We start from the raw sequence: 20595 nt of genomic DNA, 5'->3' as shown, positions 1-20595 counted from the left end.
TTCATTCATTTTCTAAGCCGCTTATCCTCCTGGGTTATGGAGTCTATCCCAGCTGTTACTGGGCAGACCACCAGTCCATCGCAAGGCAGACACACAGATATACACATTCATACATGTATTAGAGGCAATTTAGTATCTCCAATTCAACAGGCTGCATGTCTTTGGATGGTGAGACACCCCAGCAGACAACTTCTTCTTTTCCGAGACTGGTACTAAGCTTGGTCGCCTGGCTGGGGAATCGAACCCAGGCCCTTGTTGCTGTGAGGCACCAGCACTACCCTACGTAACAGATGTTTTCGTGGTTAACTGTAGTCAAGTCATTTCTTACCAATCAAGCTAACATTAAAACTAGCAAACTAGCATTGGTTATACATTACTAGATATCAGTGGTGAGCTGTGACAGAGTTGGCCTTCACCTTCAACCTCTATGATAATGCTAATTTATAATGCCCTATGAGATTCTAGGCGATTCCCATGAACACTTTTTGGCTGTTCTAATTTAAACTTGGACATCTGAAGCTTTTAGAAGACATTCCATGTTTTATCTGAAGCTTGTAACAGACATTAACATGTACTTTACCTTGTAGCAGTTTTACACTGACTTTTTCAGTATAGAGTCCAGAGGCAGAGATGCCGCTGTTACCATTTCTAAGAACTGACTGAAATACACTGGCTAGGCTACACCTCACGTTCACAGTCAGTCACATATTTTGGACTTCCAGAAGGCCTAGAGTGGTAATGGTCCGGCTTATTGTAAACCAAAATGTGATTGGCTGATTCTACCATCACTTCCTTATTATTTTAGTGGCTAATCTATTGACTGATATTGATATACACTCAATAGGTTAACCGGGCATGTAAAGCCCTCAGTCCAGCTCATGAAGGTCTAACCTTTGAGCTTGCTTGACTGTATCTACCTAGATACCACCAAATAAATAAATAAATAAATAAATAAATGATTGCATAATTTTTTTGCTGGTTGTTTCAAGAATTAAACCCTTTAGTTTCTAACAAGCATGAAGATTACATTAAACGAAAAATGAACTGAATTACAGACGTGTTTATTACTTCACAGAAATCATTAGGGCTTCTTTGAAGGCTTAGAAGGCCCTGAAGGTTCTTATACATAGGCTAGGTATTGTGTAAGTATAGACAATTACTTAAATCCAACATAGAGAAGATGTTACTGACATGGAACAACAATTGCAGTGTCACTGGTTGCATCGCACCTTAAGGCAGTAGTACCCGATGATGCAGAAGAAAGAGATGATAGTGTGGAGGATGGCCAGGATGCGCAGTGTCGGCTCCATGTAGCCGCTACTCTCTTCCAGTACGAAGTGCACTGTTACAGGCCGGTCAGCGGGTGAGTCATTCAGAGGGTCCCAACGCAGCCCGCTGTCTGAGGATGCACTGTAAATAACCTGCTTTTCCTCTATCACTGCTGAGGACGTGGACACCTGAGAAAGAGAACAAAGACTGACTGATGTCGAACTTCAAAAAACACCAATTTTGAAAAGCTGACCCAAGTAACATTACAATTAAATGCCCAATTTTTATTTTGTTTGTTATTCATTTGCTAAAAGAATCCTACAAAACAAATGCATACACTACCATTTATGTAGTAATACCAAGCATATACTCAGCATCCACTTAGAAGGTCCACCTACCTTATGGGTCCAAATACAGGTGTTCAATTACAGACTGTAACCCACCTGTTGCTGCACAATGTATCAGCCCCCTTCTACACCATTCATCATCACTTTCTGACCACAGGTCCGCTTTCCGACCGGCTATTATTTGGGTGGTGGATTGTTCTCAGTACAGTAGCGACACTGACATGGTAGTGTGTATATAATATTATAAGATTATTTAAAGCTGCACTATGTAGGTTTAGTGTGTGTACTTTGCTGTGTATCTCTCTGTAAAGCTTAAAACAACCATTTAAAAGTCAGATCACACATCTGTATGTATTAACGTCACACATACTGGCTCAAAAAGAAGATCCAGCTCGATGTTTCAGTCTCAAATACAAAATCAACCTTATACTGATGAACACATGATGAGAATTGTAGATAATTCACTCACATCCTCAGAAGACACCCCCTTCACCAAGTTTTGACTGAGTTCTCTTTGAACACTCTTTCAACACGCTCACAATTGCACATTACAACGTGTCCATTCACACATTGCCTGCAATTACACATTTCCACCAGCGAGGTCTCCAAATCCCCAAAACTTAAATAGTGTAGCTTTAACTTGTTTGTAGAGGGTTTTATTTGTTTAACGTTATTTTATCTAGTGAAATTAACTTATTATTCTATTGGCAGATAATTTCATTTATTTTCAAGCATAATTCAAAATAAATCTGCCAACTGAAAAAGCCAATTTCTCTATATAAAATTACTTACTTAACTTGATATTATATCCTTACAATGATCTCATAATTATAAATACATTAGGATTAGATGTTTTCACTTCCCATGATTTTTGTTGCAGTGCTTCCGACACAGCAGTACTGTTGGGGTTTTTAGACACATCAGTGCCACTGCTAGGTTGAGAGTGGACCACCACCCAAAATGTCCAGGCAAGAACCGCTCTGTGGTCAGAATCTGACCCTGTATGAAAGGCTAGAGGATGGATAACACAAACTGTGCACCAACAGATGAGCTACAGACCATACACCTGCAAGGTGGAGTTTCAAGGTAAGTGGAAGATGAGCATATAATGCATGGCAAGGTTGAAATTTTTAATACAAAATGCAAATGCAACACTATATACAGCTCAAGTCTAGTGAGATGTGGCTTGTGACAAATGCAGATAACCTAAGTCGATAGCCTGTTACATAGCGTACCTTGTAGAACAGCAGGATGAAATTAATTGCAAAGGCCACAAACAAAGCCAACATTCTCATGTTGTAGAAATTCCGTGCAAAATAGTTCTATAATGGGACAGAAGAAAAAACACAATACATCACAGATGTCAGCAATAGAGAAGCAAATAGCAGAGGTTTGGGTAAAACATTCATTAAGGCCAGATTTCCTCTGGAACACTACCATGAATGGCATGGCACAGAAATAACATGGAAATGACTTGAAATGGCAAAACCCTATTAACATGTCAGTGTTCTATTTTAAATGCAGTGCTTTCTATTTTAAAACGGAATATTTTCTTAGTAACCGGATGGTTTTCGACCTTTCATTAAATTTGAATCCATTACCAGCACTGAAATAACACTGCATGGGCACTGACCTCATGTGTGGTCTTGAGGGAAAAACGTAGTGCTTTCTCTGCAAATTCAACTCCTCAGCTAACTGTAATCCCGCAAGCTGAATCAACAGTGCCAGAGGAGGAAAAGCATGATTTTGCTATAAATTCTAGGGCTTGGGTGACCAGTCTGTAAAGTCAATGACTCTAACGCTAAACTGTGACAATGTGCATTGTGGGAAAACGACATTCTATTAATTATGCCCTCTGCAATTGCATTGTCTGAAGACCAACATTTGCAAATGATCAGTTCCTCACTCCAGCACTTCTCCTTCCTCCCAGTTCTAGTGTTGTAAGTTGTGAAACATGTATCACATTGTGGGCTGAGCGTATCATTACACTCCTTTTTATGAATCAATTATAATTCAATATAATTATAAGAATCTAAAATCCAGGCAGTTCACCACCTTCACGTGATGCATCAACGCTACACCCTTACGCTGCGAACATACCACTGGTGATAAAAGCACTGAAGCAGTCTTGCACCGGCTGTGTTTACATGCAAAGATTTTTGCCAATCCGATTGAACACAATCCGATTACAGATTCAGACTGAGGTGTTTATATGCACACTCTATTCAACAATTTGATGGAAAATCTTCGTTTACATGCGCACTACAAGTAATCCGATGCGAAATGACGCGCATGCGTGGAGTAGCGCTTAGAGTAAACGTTACCATGACAGCGAACATCACGTGAGGTCCAGTCCGCGTGAGATGAGTTTCCAGTTGGCGCGCTTGTGTTTTAATTGCTTTAAAATGAGGTCAGACTCAGGAAAACGTGCTTCACATGTCCTTATAAAGGAAGCGGCGAGAGGAAGACGTCGTGTTCTGAGACTCATAAGCTGGACGTCCGTCCCACCGCCATCTTTTAAAGATCAGAGCATAAACTTCGTCTCCTCTGCAGACCAGTTTCTGCTCCGCCATGTTGAACGGTATAAACTTTCGCCATGACGCGACGCACATGCGCAGAACGTACTTAAACTTTCCGATTGGAATGTAATCGGATTCAGGCGTTTACATGGCTATTATTCTTCTATTTAACAGATTATTTAGAGGTTTACCCACCTCATTCAATCGGATAGAAATTGTATTCCGAATGGCCTTAATCGGACTAGTCTATTCCGATAGAGGTGTTTACATGGACGTCTTCTATTCCGATTGAGCTATTAGTCGGATTATTAACGGATTATCAGGCCGCATGTAAACGTGGCTACTGGGAGACAGTTATACTGAGGGGCAAGCAGTGTCAAAGGACACTGGATTTACTGGACAACAGAGCAGGACTGCATGATAAGTCACGTTATCATGATGGGAGTTTCCACGATAAACACATCGATAAACAACGAGGCGACAGAACGGGTCATATTACCTCACATGTGAACTTCCACAGCAGTGTATTAGATTTCTGTGTCAGAAAGGTCTATTAACTGTATAGTGGCTAAATGCTAAGAGGGTTAGCTGAAGCTAGGTCAATGTCGAAGCCGCCGAATCAAAGACCACCTGAAAAACCACCAACAGCTGCCATGGCCTCCCCAACCCCAAATGCTGCAGCGGAGCTAACTTTAAAAGAAGCTGCAAAAGGGGACGCAAGGGGATGCAAGAGACGCTGACAGCAGACCCCCCCCTTCTTACAGCTCGGACCCAGCAGTGGACTTAAACTGATGAACAGATGTGGGCATACTGGGCCCAGAATTGTGCAAGAACATCAGCGTAAACACCAGAAGATGCACTTCTCTAAAACACTCGTCTAAAAGAAACTGTACATATGAAGAGAATGGCTACTGTTTGCACTGTATAAGGGTAGTTTTTTTGTTCAGACTGTTTATACTCTGTGAGTGACCAACCCGACTGGTGAATGCTGTCTTTCGAAACTGGCACTGAAAAATAAACTAAGGTCAACAATGGATCAGAGCAGGCTGAATCACCTGTGACTCGGATGTCGATAGACTCACATTCTTTCACCAAACTAATAAATGACTTCTCTGCAATGAATACAAGAAAGAACAATTCTATAGGTAGGAAGTTTGTTCCTTCTTGTGTATTGAGAGATTTTGTGTATCTGTCATAACTGGCTGCAGGTTGACTGTTTGTGTTGTGTTGAGAAGGTGGATCTCAGCTGCACCTTTATCTACTGTATGGCTGAACTCAAAGCTTGTTGTTTTTTGTTTGGCACACAGATTTGCTGTGTACTGATTTATCTGCTGTATTAATGTACTTGGTTATGTTTCAAGCTTTAGTGTGCGAGTGTGTGCACGTGTACACGTGACTGTCATTGTCGACATTGTGTAGGTCTTCATATTCAAAGTATAGCCTTAATACACCTGATCACCTTAATCCACCACTGCATATTGACCAGGTGTATTCAGACACAGCAGTACTGTAGCTAATTAATAACTATTAACAAACTATATTTGAACTATAAATACATTATTTATAAAGATTAGTGGGGTCAATTGGAAGAAAAAAACACTAGAAAGTTCAATAGCAATTTAGTTCAATAGTTTTTCTTTTGATGTCATTCACACATTTTTGTTTTATGTAATGTTAATGAATAAATATAGCCTACATTGTCTAAGCACTGGTTTATTTTGGCTTCCATTCATTTAACCCTTGTGTGGTGTTGGGGTCTGTGGGATCCATTTTCAGTGTTTACCAAAAAAATTAATTTAACCTCAGATTCTTTGGCCTTTGCTCATTTTCTGTGAAGAACATATAAAATAACACATTTTGCACATTGGGCAGTCATGGGCTGGGGGTTGATCCTCCTCGATCCCCTCAGCCGACAGTACGTGAGTGAGGTGCCCTTGAGCAAGGCACCTCACCCCCAACTGCTCCCCGGGCGCTGTGGATAGGGCTGCCCACCGCTCCGGGCACGTGTGCTCACCGCCCCTAGTGTGTGTCTTCACTAGTGTGTATGAGGTGCTGCACTGCACGGATGGGTTAGTTTGTGGGGGTGAAATTTCCCCATTGTGGGACTAATAAGGGTCTCTTAATCTTAATTTTCAGTGTCTTCACTTCCCACACATTTATATTACACATGTGGTGTTGGGTGAACCCGCAGGGAATAAAAGTGTGGAGGTGCTGTGTCCTTCACTCTGTTCTCCTCCTACATGGCCTGCTGTTAGTGTGTGTGTGTGTCTGAGTGTGCATGTGTTTGTGTGTGTGTGTGTGTGTGAGGGTTGACAACATGGACAGGCTGCTGACTGGCTACAGCTGCTAAAGGAGAACCCTACACTGGCCGGTTGTGATATTTTAAACACCTGGTATTTTTACAGAAATTGTTCTGGCTGTATTGATTTAAAACACAATAATGTGGTGGGTCCAGCAGACCACTGAGTAACAAACACATCAACACCACACAAGGGTTAAAAATGGACCCTGCGTCACTGATGGATTTTATCATCAGATGTGTGTATGCAGGGTTAGCTGAGATGTTACTCTTCTAGAGGTTACATTTCACTTCACACATCACTCTCTTACTAGCAGCTTGCGCTGGTAAGCGATGATTTTCTTCCAGAAGGCAGACTCCTGGAGATCAGGCTCGTCCGATTTGGACGAGTGGTGCTGCCGAGACTTCCGTTTTTGGAGCACTTCTTTCTGCATCTCCTTCTTCTCCCCATCCTCTCCTCTGTGGGACACACAAAGATTCATAGAGATGAAAGCAGAAATGAAAAAAGTCCCCTGTGGCACCTTCAGGTCAGTTGTAGACGTTTTGTTGCACTGTGTATTCAACCAGGAGTCAGACTAGAGGAGAAACAGTAAAGTAAGTGGTCAGGGAACTTGTTTCTAAAAGTCCTTTATATGAGATATTCCACAAACCCAAATGTGAGACTGAGAACTAGACCCCCTTCATGTGTTTGACTCCCAGGAATTTAGAAGTCAGGACAACTTGACTACAACATCAAAGCTGCAAATTAAAAAAACAACATACTCGGCTTTCTCAGGAATGGACTTGGTCTCCTCCGTCCCTTCTTTCTCATCGGTAGATGAAGACGAACTCTTTGTCTGGAATACAAAAATAACAGACGTGGTGATTTCACAGCACACATCACCAGTACCTTCTCGAACATATAAACAGTATATAACATACTGTACCAGTCAAAAGTTTTGGCACAGCTACTCACTGAAGGGTTTATGTTTATTCACTATATCCCACATTGCAGACTATGACTAGGTTGACCAATATGAATATTTTGTGACTGATACGGTACTGATTTTAAGGGGGCTAAAGCTCAGCGGTTGTTAGCTCTCTATTGCAAAATACACAGCAAAAACTAACAACCTTAATAATGTAGCACTGTGGACACTGAGTTACCTATAATTCTTTGTTCCTTTCTTTGAAAATATAAATGTATATATGTAAATGATAGAAACCAAATGGATAATGAAAAAAAAAAAAAAAATTATTCATTTATTCATTTTTTTGTTATTCATCAGTTATATATTTAATATTCTATATTTTTTTTATTTATTTAGTTTGTTCGTTCATTATTCTTCTAACCAGATGCATCTGATATTTCAATTTTTCCAACTGTATATCTTTGTTAAACCCAATACACAAAGCTTGGGAAAAAAAAGGAGGGTGACATTAACCCTCTGGGATCTAAGAGCATTTTCTCAATTTTTTGCAAATCTTCTTCATTAATTAAAATAAAGGCACTCGTCTGTAACATGATACCCGTATGTTTCATATCAAAATGCTCCGTTATTTGTTGCTACTTTCCAAAACTGCTGCAGCAACTTCAGTGGTTGTAAACGCCATTTCGAACTTGTTTTCAATGTCGACTGAATGAAGAATAAAGAGTTTCCGATGTGAAGGGTCAGTCCTGAGTGATTTCCGGAGCGTCCCATTGGTCAGTTTCACACAAAATATAGACGGACACACAAATCCCCCAATTACACACGGTGAGTGGCAGATGACGTGTTTCTCAATCCCTCTTTATAGCGCCATAACTCCGGATGTGAGTTGTGATAACAGGGAATGGAAACTCTACAGATTCAGGAAATGTTTGAAAAATGTTTTCTACGCTGTATTACTGCATAGATAAACACATATAGAGACATCGAATTTGACACCCGGGCGCCTTTGTGGACCCCAGACAGTTGAAGATAAAGAAATCATCAATTTTGTTTTGGAAATAAATATATACATAGGAATTAACATCAGTGTTTAACTTTGTCTTTAAAACAAATGTCAAGAATTCAAGCACAAGCCTTCAGAAGAAAAAGCCCCTTATGAACAGTGTATATTCAGTTAGGTGTTGACAGGTACTATCAACAGGTGTTCCATTTTAGCACAGACCAGGGTTACACTACAGTCTTCTGATGGCTGTTCCACCATCAATATTTTGTAGTAGTGTTTTTAAAATGGGAGTACTTTTCTAGTAACTGAATGAGAAAGAGTTTGACACTTATATAAAAAAAAACACTGTATGCATACAGTAAAATATAGTATAGTTATAGTATATGTAAGTAAACTATAATACATAGTATATAGTATATATATAATATAGTATAGTATAAGTATAATCCCACTAAATGAGTCTGGACTGGGGTTTGGATATGGTGTTCATACGTCTGCTGTAAACCGAAGTCAACAAAAGGCTTTCTTACTTAAAATTAGCTACATATGTTATGGCACATTGTGCGGCTCTGTTACCTGGTGTCTCCTGCGGAGTTCAGGTGAGGGCGTAGGGGGTGCTGGCACTGGTGTATTGAGCAGCTCCGTCAGGCTGGCATTGGGGTTGTGGGGCATTAGTTTATACTGCCCGCCCTCCCGTCTCAGATCCAGCCCAAATATATCCGACAGCAGGTCAGTGTCGTCCGTGGCCACTGCGAGGTCTGCCAGATCTTCCTCAGGTGAGGTTTTGTCCGTTGGTTTCCTTTCTGCCTCCTCACTCTCACCTCGGACCTCGTCCTGCGTCGGGTCCGGCATGTTAGCCAGCAGTTCTGACACCTTCATTGTCTTAGCGCCCTCCACCAGGCTGCCGCCCAAGAAGCTGTTATAGACGATGCGGAAGAAGCCCCGGGCCACGCTAAAGGCGAAATGGAGCAAACCCATGAGTACACTCCAGTAGAAGGAGGCCAGCGTGGTCACCATGTCCTTCACCGTCATCTTCTTGGCCTTTTTCAGCTGCTTCTTCAGGCTCTTCATGGACAGCACCTTGAATTATATTAGATTACATTACATTAGATTATCTTAATTTAAATTAGGGCAATCTGTCTTAAATGGACTGGCCTTTATGTACTGTGTTTTACCAAAAAGTATCATTGACATAATGAAAAGAACAAGGCCAGAACACTGTAATGCATCTAGCATTTTGCCCAAACACCTATTCTGATATGTCATATGAATAAAGCACTTAGGCATCTACATCTCATTGTAATATTTTGTAGCCACCCCTTATGGCCTCCCCTTTAAAAGGAATTGTTCTGGGAGAAAATTCATTTGCACTGTTTTTCTCCACACCCCCCCAATGCAGTCGATCAGCCAAGACAAGTCTGGTGTCTGAAGTTTCCTCCTTTAGTTTTACACTGGAGCGACAAATCTAATGTCACTGACAAGTAATGGAATCTTACACCCCCTCATGCTAACTCCAGGCCTAAATCATCGTACACTCGAGTTGTTAAGTAAAGCAAAAACGGATATAAGTACAATGCACTGCTAAAAACAAGACAAGCGGCATCTGGAATTCAGAATTTTGTGCATACTTTTGTCATTTTGTACATTTTTATAGACAGCAGTGTCAGAAAACACATAAGCAAGTCTATTAGAGACGACTTAACAACGTCACACGGTTTGAGGCAACTTTGTAGTGATTCAGACATGCAGTTAGCTATATTAGCCTTGTAGGTCCTGTGCAAAGTTAAAGGTCTTCAGATACCAAACAAGGCTTGATAAGTACTGATTTCCCATTAAGGCAGAGATGTGACAATACCACAATTTTGAGGTCAATGTCGATTTTACCAGCGAAAACTGCACAATTCTCGATACTTGACAATACAACAAAACCAGAAATTCCTTTCGGCAGACAATCCTTTACAAAAAAACTGAACAATAAAAAACAATTAGTACAATGACATGCAGCCTTCAAATACTCAACAATAGTAAACATCAGCCCTTATTTTTCACATTATTATTCAGATAAATATTACTGTTTTAGTAACACACTATATATATATATATATATATATATATATATATATATATATATATATGTGTGTGTGTGTGTGTGTAAATATATGTATTTAAATATATATATATATGTGTGTGTGTGTGTGTGTGTGTTATTTTGTTTTCCTCACATCTATCTGAGCTAACGAGGTACTAAACCATATCAATACTGTATACTAACAATTTCAAAGATAGGTACAGAGCATCATGTCTTTTTCTGAATAACAACAATTTTAATGCTAGTTCTCAATTAATCATTAGACTGAACTGAATGAGACCTACTTGAGTTCCTTCACCTAGGAATTCTGGTCTTTACGGTGTGTAGCTTAATTTGACAAGTTACCTCCTTTACTTCCAGTTAGACATGATGGATGAAGTTTCAGACCCTTATCACTAGTCTTGGAAGTAAAGTATTTCAATATCTTACATCTGATTAGAGTTACCAGTCCTATTGCTGCCAAAGCACTTTCAGATGGCACTGTCGTTTTTTTTTTGTTTTTTTTGTAGTGTTTTTGCATCGACCTGCCCCCAAGTACCTGCTCGTCTGACATCACTATTTAGGCAAAGGGGGAAATTTTGTAAATTAGATTTTTCAACAAACTATTCATTTAAAAACATCTATGCTGATAGTGAGCTTAATGAAAAGCACCTTCATCAGGAGCATGACGTTGTAGCGGAGGGCCAGCAGAGCTGTGCGTACAGTAGTAACCGAAAAGAAGCCCATCTCAGGGCTCTCGTCCTCGGGTTTCTCCCTCTCGCTCTCATCTTTGCTGGCTGAGCGCTCTCCGGCGTCGGACATCTGTGCGGCCAGCTGCATCTCAAAGATGGTGTCCTCGCAGAAATTAACAAACAGTTCCATCTTCTCCTTCTCGCCGCCTTCGTTGACCACATCGAAGATGAACTGGCGTTTGGACTCCTTCACTTGTGGTTTTTCCCACTGTGTGCGGCTGGACTCACTGATCTCGAAGTAGACCCGCTCGATCCGCTTGGCGCTGCCCATGATCTCTATGCGGCCCAGGTAGGGCTGGAAGTAGTTGAGCACGCTTTCCGCCAGCTCCAGGAACGTCTGCAGTCGCGAGTCATGAGGCATGTGTTCCGACAGGTTGGTCAGGAGGACAGCCACGTTGAAACCAATGTCTTTGGCCGGCTCGTGGAAGCGCTCAACGAACTCCTCATAGTCCAACAGCTCGTTCTCATCCGTCTCGGCGCAAGAGAGGAGGAATTCCGTCTCGGACTGCGTGTAGTGCTTGTGGCTCTCCATGGCTTTGTGAAAGTCTCTCTTGGAGATGACCCCCTTCCCATCTGGGTCATACTCTTTGAAGGCATCTGATGATGTAAGGTCTTTCAGTTTGAGGAACATGTCAAAGAACTTGAGGATCATCTCCACGTTGTTGGAAGATTCCACCAGCATGTCCACCATCTGCTTTCCAATCGTGCCATTCACGACGTTTCCTGAGAGGAGAAGAACGTATTTCTTGTGATCTTTAAGCATGTTATCATTTCTTTATAATAACTGTACAAATGTCCATAGACCAAGTTTTCTTTTTGTTTTTTATGGCATAGAGCTTGAAATATTTGTCCAAACTAGATGACCTTTTAGGGAAAAGCATACGGTGCATCGTATCGTTTTGAAATTGATTCACGTAACTGTTGTTGCATGGGAATTATGTTTCAGGCAACTCACAACATGGAACAAGTGGCATAAAAGCTTCACTGTAAAGTTTCACTGTAAAGCCAGCCTGTTTCTATTTAGTTTATTCTTCTTTACTTTATTCTTTTTTCATTACCTTACAACCGTTTTTAGGGAGGCATGCTGAAGTCACCCATTTAGTACCAAGATCCACGAGACCTCATCAGCAAATGGATGAGCAAAAAACAAAATGCACTGTGGAAAGATATCCAGACTAAAAACCTTTGGCTTAAGGTTTTTCTTGCTGAATAAATTTGAACTTGATTCTGGACAGCTTGTTAATTGAATTTAGAAATTTTCTTAAAAATCTTCTTAATTGAAAGTCCAAAATATAAAAATTCCTCAAAATAGTAACTTTACAGGGGAAGTCCAAAAGTTTTATGTAAGTTAATGTAAAGACATTTTTTTTTTCCAAGTGATTATGGAGTATTATTATCAGTCCATTAATCATGAAATTTTCACAGTGTAAAGGACAGCTGCTGTGCTAACGTTAGGTAGAAAAATGAAAAATACAAAAAAGAAAAAAGACTTGAGAAATTGAGATAGGCTTTTGTGGACAGTAATGATATATTATTTTATATTATTGTTTTAAATTTTATTTGTCTATGATCTAACAATGGCTACTAACCGACACTATCCTGCCAGATTTTATTCAGCACTTCGGGTGATGATGGGCTGGTTACGATAATTTTCGGCCTAAAATCTTAATGTCAGGGTCAGACAGAATTTGGCTTGATAATGTGGTTCGGAATGGGTCAAACTCAGACAGAAAATTAGGCTGCATTCAGTATGGACCAAAATTTCAAGCCTGATTAGAGCTCTAGTAAACCCCAGTGGACAAATTTGCTAGTTGCCAAAAACCTGGTAGTCCCACTTTTTTAAGCAAGTAATATTTTTGATGTTCTTTTGTTGACGGAAACTATAATATATGCCTTAAACTAAATTCTACGGCTCAAGCCACACTCACCCTCTAACATAGACAGCAGCATTACGACCATGTCCTTCTGGAGATCCATGAGCTCTTTCAGCAGGTCAATCTGACTCGAATCCTGAAAAACAGAAACATCAGTCGCCATGAAGAACACAATGGCTTCAGCACTGTTCTTTGTGATTCACCTTCAGGCATCATCTGGACTGATGTGAGCTTGTTTCTTTGAAGGAAGTATTGTTTTAGCCTTTTGAATTGACAACTGATCCAGGATGAGACGTTTCCTTTCATATAATGAACATAATCAGAGAACCGAGATCAGAACTCAGAGGCAATACTATGCATCCAACACTAAAAACTGTGAACTACCCACTTTTCAGTATCAGGGATAATGTCTTATGGTATGGATAACGGATAGGTATGGATAAACACATGCTGGAAATCACTTGGCTAGTGACAGTTATTCCAGACAAAATGATTTATGCATCATTAGACACAGTTTAGTCTGATTTGCACAGTAATCAGCTCCCTACCTGGGACAGCTTCATCTGCATGTGAGCAAAAACATGGAGGAAACCAACCACAGCGTCCCACAGGCGGCTGTGTGCCAGGCTCTGCTGGTTCCCGGTGCAAGGACCCTGTGCCAAAACATGACAAGAAGTTTGTAACCATTCCATGGTCCAACCAGCACGAGAGCCACTAATGAATAGAGCCTTAGCTACAAACTGAAAATGAGGTAGAATGAGAAGGAGCCACATCCATTTGATGTCCCTGAGAAGGGAGTTAAAGTGGTTTCATGTTAACAAACTGCTCGGCAGTGGCCACCAAAAAGTATCAGTGCCACAAGTTCATTGTGCTAGAAAATAAAAGTTTGTTTTTATTGTTCACTGTAAGTCATACTGTCCTCTCAACCTCACTGACAAGTCTGCATGACCTTAATGAAGTCCTGGGTGCTGTTTGAATGGGTGGAGTTTTCGGGATTTTTACAGAAACAATTTTGGCTACTTGGGTGACTGTTAGGTTCTAGAGTTTGTTAGCAACATTAGTCTTAAAGCTCCAGTTCTAATAAATAACTAAATACTTTTTTGGAGCACTTTATATACATGAATCAAACAAGCATGGCTAAAACAAAAGTATAGAATTACCTGAATATATTCCGTAAGAGTATTGAAGACCTGTTTAGCCACGTTGATGGCCTTGGAGAAATTACGCTGACCCTGCTCGTCAATCACATCCTTCCCAGAATAGTACCAGTAGAAATCACTAATAGACTCCTAGAGTGATTAAAGACCACAATTAAGGTAGTTGTGATGGTAACAATGGCCATTCAACACAGCTAAGAATCAGTTCAAATGAATAGGAATTGAACATGATCTTGTTAGCAGATCTAGAACTTCTCCTAGAATACTCAGTACCTCACCTGTACTCTTAGAAGGTAGTCCACAGTGGAGATGATGATGTTAACTGTTGTGTTGTTTCCTGTCTGTGTTCTCAGATAGTTCTGGAAATCTGTCGCATGACACAGATATTGGGAAAATAATTACCAAAGCCCAGAGTGACCTCCAAGCAATCAGTGTGAATAACTGAAGAGGTCACTGAACAGGTGAGAAAATGTTCCACATGTTTCTACAGTAGACCTTTTCTTCACGCTGTAAATGTGGTGCATTCAGAGAGTCGTTACAAACATATGAATTTCTGAGTTAACCAGAAGGGAAAAAGTGGTAAACTTTACGTTTAACGCTTTACATGCTGTGCCGGACTGCCGAGTACAGTTGGTGTCACCCCTGGTCAAAGTATGTTTTGTGAAAACAAGTTAACACATCCTCTACAGAGAACACACTTAAATATGGATTTTTTTTTCTGTAAATTTCAGTGCACGATATATTTGGAAAAATAAAACCTAAAATATAAAATGTGCTATAACTTTTGCACAAGCCAGATTTTATTTTTTCCCATTACGTTAAATCCAGCAAATAAACAGTAACTATGAATTAAAAGTGCAGTGTTTACAGAGCGTTCTTTGTAAGGTGTAAGGGCCCAGCCTGCGCCGAAGGCCACCAGCCGAGGGCGATGGCGGCGAGGTGCCATAAGTTTTAGGGAACTCCAATTCCCAGAAGCCCTCGGGATGATTAGGCCCAACCTGGCACACCTGTGGACTCCTCTACTTAAGGCTGTGGCAGCAGCCCTTTGTCACACCTTTGCAGAGGGACGACCGGTACGGTACGCAGCCCAGGTGGGTATTTAAACAAAAAGGAAAGAAAAAAAAAGGAAGGAGGGCTGAAAAAAACAAAAGAGAGAAATTGCCCCAAAACTACTTAAAAACCAAAAGAAGGCTCGAGCTACAAACGGCTCCAAGCCATACAAAAGGTGTTTGCTCCACTAAGAGCAAACAAGTGAAACATAAAGTTCCTCTTATAATTACAGAAGAGGTGTTTTTTGTTTTCTGATTATCTTTTATTTTACTTTTCTAGTTTAGCCTTTGTTTGAGCTCACTGCTCTCAGCGTCCCCTCTGTTTGCCTTTTTCCTGACTTTTTTATTTCCCATTCGTTGAAGTGTTTTTCGCCTATCGCCTGTGCTTTCCGGTGGTGCAGCGGGAAGTCCTTGGACCACCAATCAGTGTGTCGGCGGTTTGAGCCTGGCTCTGGGTCACCTCAACTCTAACGTGCACAATCACCAAATTCACACTCCATCGCCTCTATAAATTAATTTAACACACTTTCTCACAGGTTTTCCTCTCTGCACTTGGGTCCGCCTCCCTGCCATCCCGTAACAAAGGGATGTGGTCACCAGGTCTCTAATAACACGGATACAGCAGACGAGGCTGACGCTGGTAAATCCCAGAAAATACGTATATTATTCATGTGATAAACTTAATATTTGCAAAGTAAACCTGAATGCAAACTGATAGTTACGGTAGTTAGATACTAAAACTAAAATAACATTTATACAGTCAATGCTCTGTGATTCAAAATATCATCATGCTAGTAGTATGCTAACAGGCTGTATGTTAAATCCTAGCAATTTAGACGCATTCCACCCACGTGTTACGTACAAACTTGTGTGTGAGTCAACACCTCTCCCAAACCATTAAGTCACAGACAACGTAACGTTCAGGGTTATCACAGTTGAGTAAAACTATCACTTAAACGAAAACTACCAATGAAAAAATGTGCTTATTAACTGTAATGAAAATAAAAACAATGTCCACTAAACTAAAAATAAAATAAACAATATCTACTACACTTAAAATGCTCCCTTAAGAGTAACTGAAACTAAACTGAAGACTATAACAACCATGGTAACGTTAGTCCGAGAGCAGTGTGGCGCTCCTCACCTGAGTTGTGTCCTTCGCAGAGCAGCTGCAGGAAGCGGAACAGGTCGCACGTGAACTCGTCGTCCTGCATGACCTTCTCGCCTGCACGGCCAGACCAGAGCACAGGGGCGTTAGGGCCACAGCGGAAAACCAACGGCACACAGCTACAGAGTCTGAGAGAGGGTCATGGGTCGAGCACAGCCCTCAGACAACTCTCACACTCACACGCACAGATGGGACACACTACTGGCTATCAGAGTATGTAAAAACATGAGCAATGTGGGGAGAGATAGCAGCATTTTATTCCTGTGCCTCTCAGATAGTTCAGATGATGTGTTCCATTTAGCATCTGCATAAATATCTCAGAAACAACTGCTGAGACAGCTGATCTGAGCCAGACCGACCTTCTTGATGACTGAACTTACCACGTCACAACCAAAAGGTGCAGTAGAGCTGCTCTCACACTACTCCAGTTAGCACAAGGTATAGATGCTCTGTGTGTATATTTGAGGGAGGGTTTGTGTGAATATTACAGCATTTATAATCAGCAAGCAGGAGTGGATAAACGCTAAACTTCAGTGAGCACCCAACTACATAATAGTGCAAAGACGGAAAACAAAGCCTATAATTTCAGTCCATAAAGCAATTTGATTGGCCATCATAGGTCACGACTGCATCTTCGTTAAAGCTGGTAGTTGATAAGCTATAACGTTAAATGGAAAACTCTGCATAGAGCTCATTCTTTTTTTAGGAACCGTGTTTATGTTCTTCTAGAAATGAATTATGCTATGTATTCTGTTTCCACATCTAGATTCTCTGCACAAGCTGCAGTTTTCCACATACCAGCAGTGGCAAAGCACTGCAAAGTGAAACATTTCTCCAATCCAGTGTTTTTACAAATGAAAACTGTCACCACAGTATCTTGCTCCTAGTAGCACGGCGCTCACAGAAAAACAACTGCATGTTACAGGTATAAAAGGCTAGCATACGCAAAATAACATACGCCCCTAAGCATAGTGTGGATTTAATATGGTTTCTTTGGTTCTTTTCGCATTTGCTGAATGGATTTGGTGGAAGGAGACGGAGGACGTCATGGCGGACCAGGAGAATGCTTAAATAGAATAGAACAGAATGGTTTGCAGCTCTTTTCTGTGATAATGAGATACATTAACTCCAAAACAAGGTACATTTTCAAAAGTTATGAGGTACATAAACAGAATTTGCATGTATTTATCCTCCACTACATTCCTGCTTAAGATATTTTATATTAATTACGGTAATTTTAAAAGGCATTTTGAAAAAAGTTGTTTTATCATCAAAGGGCATTTTTTCAAAAAATCCACTCTTGCTATCTGGTGGCAAGAGTGGACTTCCACAGTAAATCATGTGTCGTAAGTTTGCATTTATATTTATATTTACATTTATATTTGCCTTTATATTTATATTTATAGTATATAGGTAGCGCTAACACAGACAAAACAGAAAAATATCTGTAGATATCAAAAATATCAAAGTTACGTTCAAATACAGCATTTTTATGAGCATCTGAGTCCAGCTCAGGTCGATATTTTATAGCCAGCATAAATAAGCAACATGTTTGATCTCTGTTTGATTAGGTCTGCAAGCTGTAGAGGCATTACAGGAAAAAAATGCTGCATTAACCATGCAGGGTTTTCATGGTTAATGAATATGGGAGCACCGTCCAAAGAGTGATTCTGAAATGAGTTCAATTACAATACATAGTTCTGATAATCATGAGCACAGGTCTACCTAATTACACAAAAGCTATACATAAGTTACATCAAATTAGCTTGAAAGTGCAGTTTCAGTCTATATATTACTCGCCTTGTATGAGCAACACTGGCTTTTTACTTTTCTCATCCCAAAGAGCCATTTGAGGGGTAACCATAATGTTTATATGAAATTGTGCACTGATAAATACGTAAATGTGCACATTTTTACTCCTGACGACTGAAGAATGAGATGCACTTTCAGGCTTATTTTTCATACGATGATAAACCAGAACAGAAGCCTTACAAACTCATTGATTTACACACTGCAATTTCACAGCATCTCTGCAGCTGCCTCATACTTAACATGCAACAGAACATACAACTCTAACGCATTTTATTAACCTAAGCAATACTACCGTCTTAAAGGAGAATTCCACTGATTTTTCAAAATTTCTGCATAATTCAGTTGTGAGAAACAAAGTCGGAGTGGTCTGAAATGGCTCACAGTAGAGAAACCTAACGACTCTGATTTCTTTACAGTGGTGGTGATAGGAACCAGGTGTCACAATGGTCTGCAACACAAATGTAGCCATATATTTATTATCCAAAATCACCAGTGAACCTACACCTGAGTTGATATATGTAATTTTGATGATCGCTAAAATAGTGTTAAATTTAAAAATAAGTTTTCTTTGGGGACTATTTTGCCTTATGACGCCCTGCATGTACCTTTCCATCATAAATGGATTTAGACGCATTGAGTTTTAGGCCAAAATCTGATCTAGAAACTATTATAAAACAATATCTCAGGCTTCAGGCAGTGTATTCATACAATAGCTTTCTGAGAGAGAGCTTTTAGAGACAAACTCTTCAGACGTCTGGTTCCTATCACCACCACTGGGAACATTTCTGACTCGGCAAGTTTCTCCATACACTGTTCGCATCTTAACGACTGAACTATGCAGAAATTTGAAAATATCAGTGCAATTCGCCTCTAATTACAATGCAACTATGTTAATACACTTTTAAGACAAAGTGAATATCGCATAATCCTGGTAATAAAAAAGAAAAAAAGATCTGTGGATAAAACATTTGATTTTGGTTAGACTTCCTCTGGTCTATCATTCTCGTCACCAGTTAAAATGTACAACCGCACTTCTAAAAGTGTGTCTGAAGATGGAACCACTAAACAGAAACATGGATGGAAGTTCAAAAAACACAACACTGATCTTCGGATAAAAGTGTTATCAAGAAACAAAGCAACAGATTCAAACCAAACAGGTGTCACTCCAGAAAAAAAAGGAAACAAATGTGGAGAAAAAAATAAAAAAAACACTTCCAACCTAGTAAACAAACAAACAAACAAACAAACAAACAAACTAAAGTAACGGCGAGAACAACGGTGAGTACGTCACGGAACACAGACTGAACAGCCTGGAGCAGGAAGAGGAGGAAGAGCAGGAGGAAGAGCAGAAGGAAGGGGGTTTTGGGGTGTGGGTGAGGGGGTGGGGTGGACGAGGGCTATGGAGTGACCCTTCACTCGGACACATCGGTGCAGCCAAGTAAGCCACGAGTCCAAAGAGACGCAGTACAGAGAGATTACAGAGAGGAAAGTACACCACACAGACGCTCTCCACTAAAAACAACCAGCCACTGCGGCAAGAGACCAGGGACAATACGGGGACATGACGGAACAGGGACAGGATTCGGGGGAAGTGGAGGGGAGGGGGGGCTTCAAAACACCTAACTGCTCTTACATCTAGCGTGCCAGAAACTGTGCAAATCCTGAGAGGGAGGCAAAAACAAGTGTGTGATTGGCTACAGGTCTGCGGCAGGGCAGTAGTCTAAGAGAAACATGGGAGAACAGGTGCTATGGAGCTCCGTGAGGGCCTGTGAGGGGCACTAAAGGGGCCGGAGCAAGGAGGGGCGAGTTACAGGAGGTCGCGTGTGGGTGTCGGGATGGGGCCGGTTACGTAATGTAACAGGGCTCAGGACCTGAACAGAGTAGACACAAAGCTAAAATCACAGCAAAATGGCAGCAGAAGTGCATAATTACCACGCTCATGGGTGATGACTGAGGAGGGGGAAGACAGTACATGAACCCAAAAGAAGAAAAAAGAAAAAAGGAAAGAAAATAGTGAGAGGTCAAACAGATTACAAGGTCAAACTTTGATTTTTTTTTTTTTTGAGTGGGAAAAGATGAACTTGGATTCAATCATCAGCATTCCAGAAAGTAATGAATCAATCTGAACCTGCCATGAAATCACTGCACTGTAAGTGCTAAATGTAGATTCTGAAGGAATTCCGCCTGGGAAAAACGTTAAGTTGGAATAAGCACAATAAATGCCATTAGACTTATCTTTGCTTGCAGTTGTTCATTTAGACAAAATAAATAAATAGATAAATAAATAAATAAATAAAACTTCGGAAGTCTATTAGCATAATTAAAGACAACACAAGTAATTGTACATTTGATATTATATCTTTAAAA

General features: G+C 40.5%; 1 protein-coding gene across 1 annotated transcript in view; it reads right to left on the bottom strand.

Annotated features, from left to right (window-relative positions):
• ryr2a (ryanodine receptor 2a (cardiac)) overlaps window positions 1–20595 on the bottom strand; it is a 368896-nt gene that overhangs the window by 32020 nt on the left and 316281 nt on the right. The window contains 12 exon segments of the mRNA XM_036571987.1: window positions 1230–1457; window positions 2852–2938; window positions 6746–6893; window positions 7197–7270; window positions 8925–9428; window positions 11089–11891; window positions 13097–13178; window positions 13591–13695; window positions 14203–14331; window positions 14478–14566; window positions 16393–16473; window positions 20161–20178. Of these exon segments, the coding sequence (XP_036427880.1) occupies window positions 1230–1457; window positions 2852–2938; window positions 6746–6893; window positions 7197–7270; window positions 8925–9428; window positions 11089–11891; window positions 13097–13178; window positions 13591–13695; window positions 14203–14331; window positions 14478–14566; window positions 16393–16473; window positions 20161–20178 (2348 nt within the window).

The sequence above is a fragment of the Colossoma macropomum genome, unplaced genomic scaffold, assembly GCF_904425465.1.
Source record: "Colossoma macropomum unplaced genomic scaffold, Colossoma_macropomum, whole genome shotgun sequence".
NCBI lineage: Eukaryota > Metazoa > Chordata > Actinopteri > Characiformes > Serrasalmidae > Colossoma > Colossoma macropomum.
The sequence above is the reverse complement of the archived record's forward strand: the minus strand, read 5'-3'. Positions and strand labels throughout refer to the sequence as shown.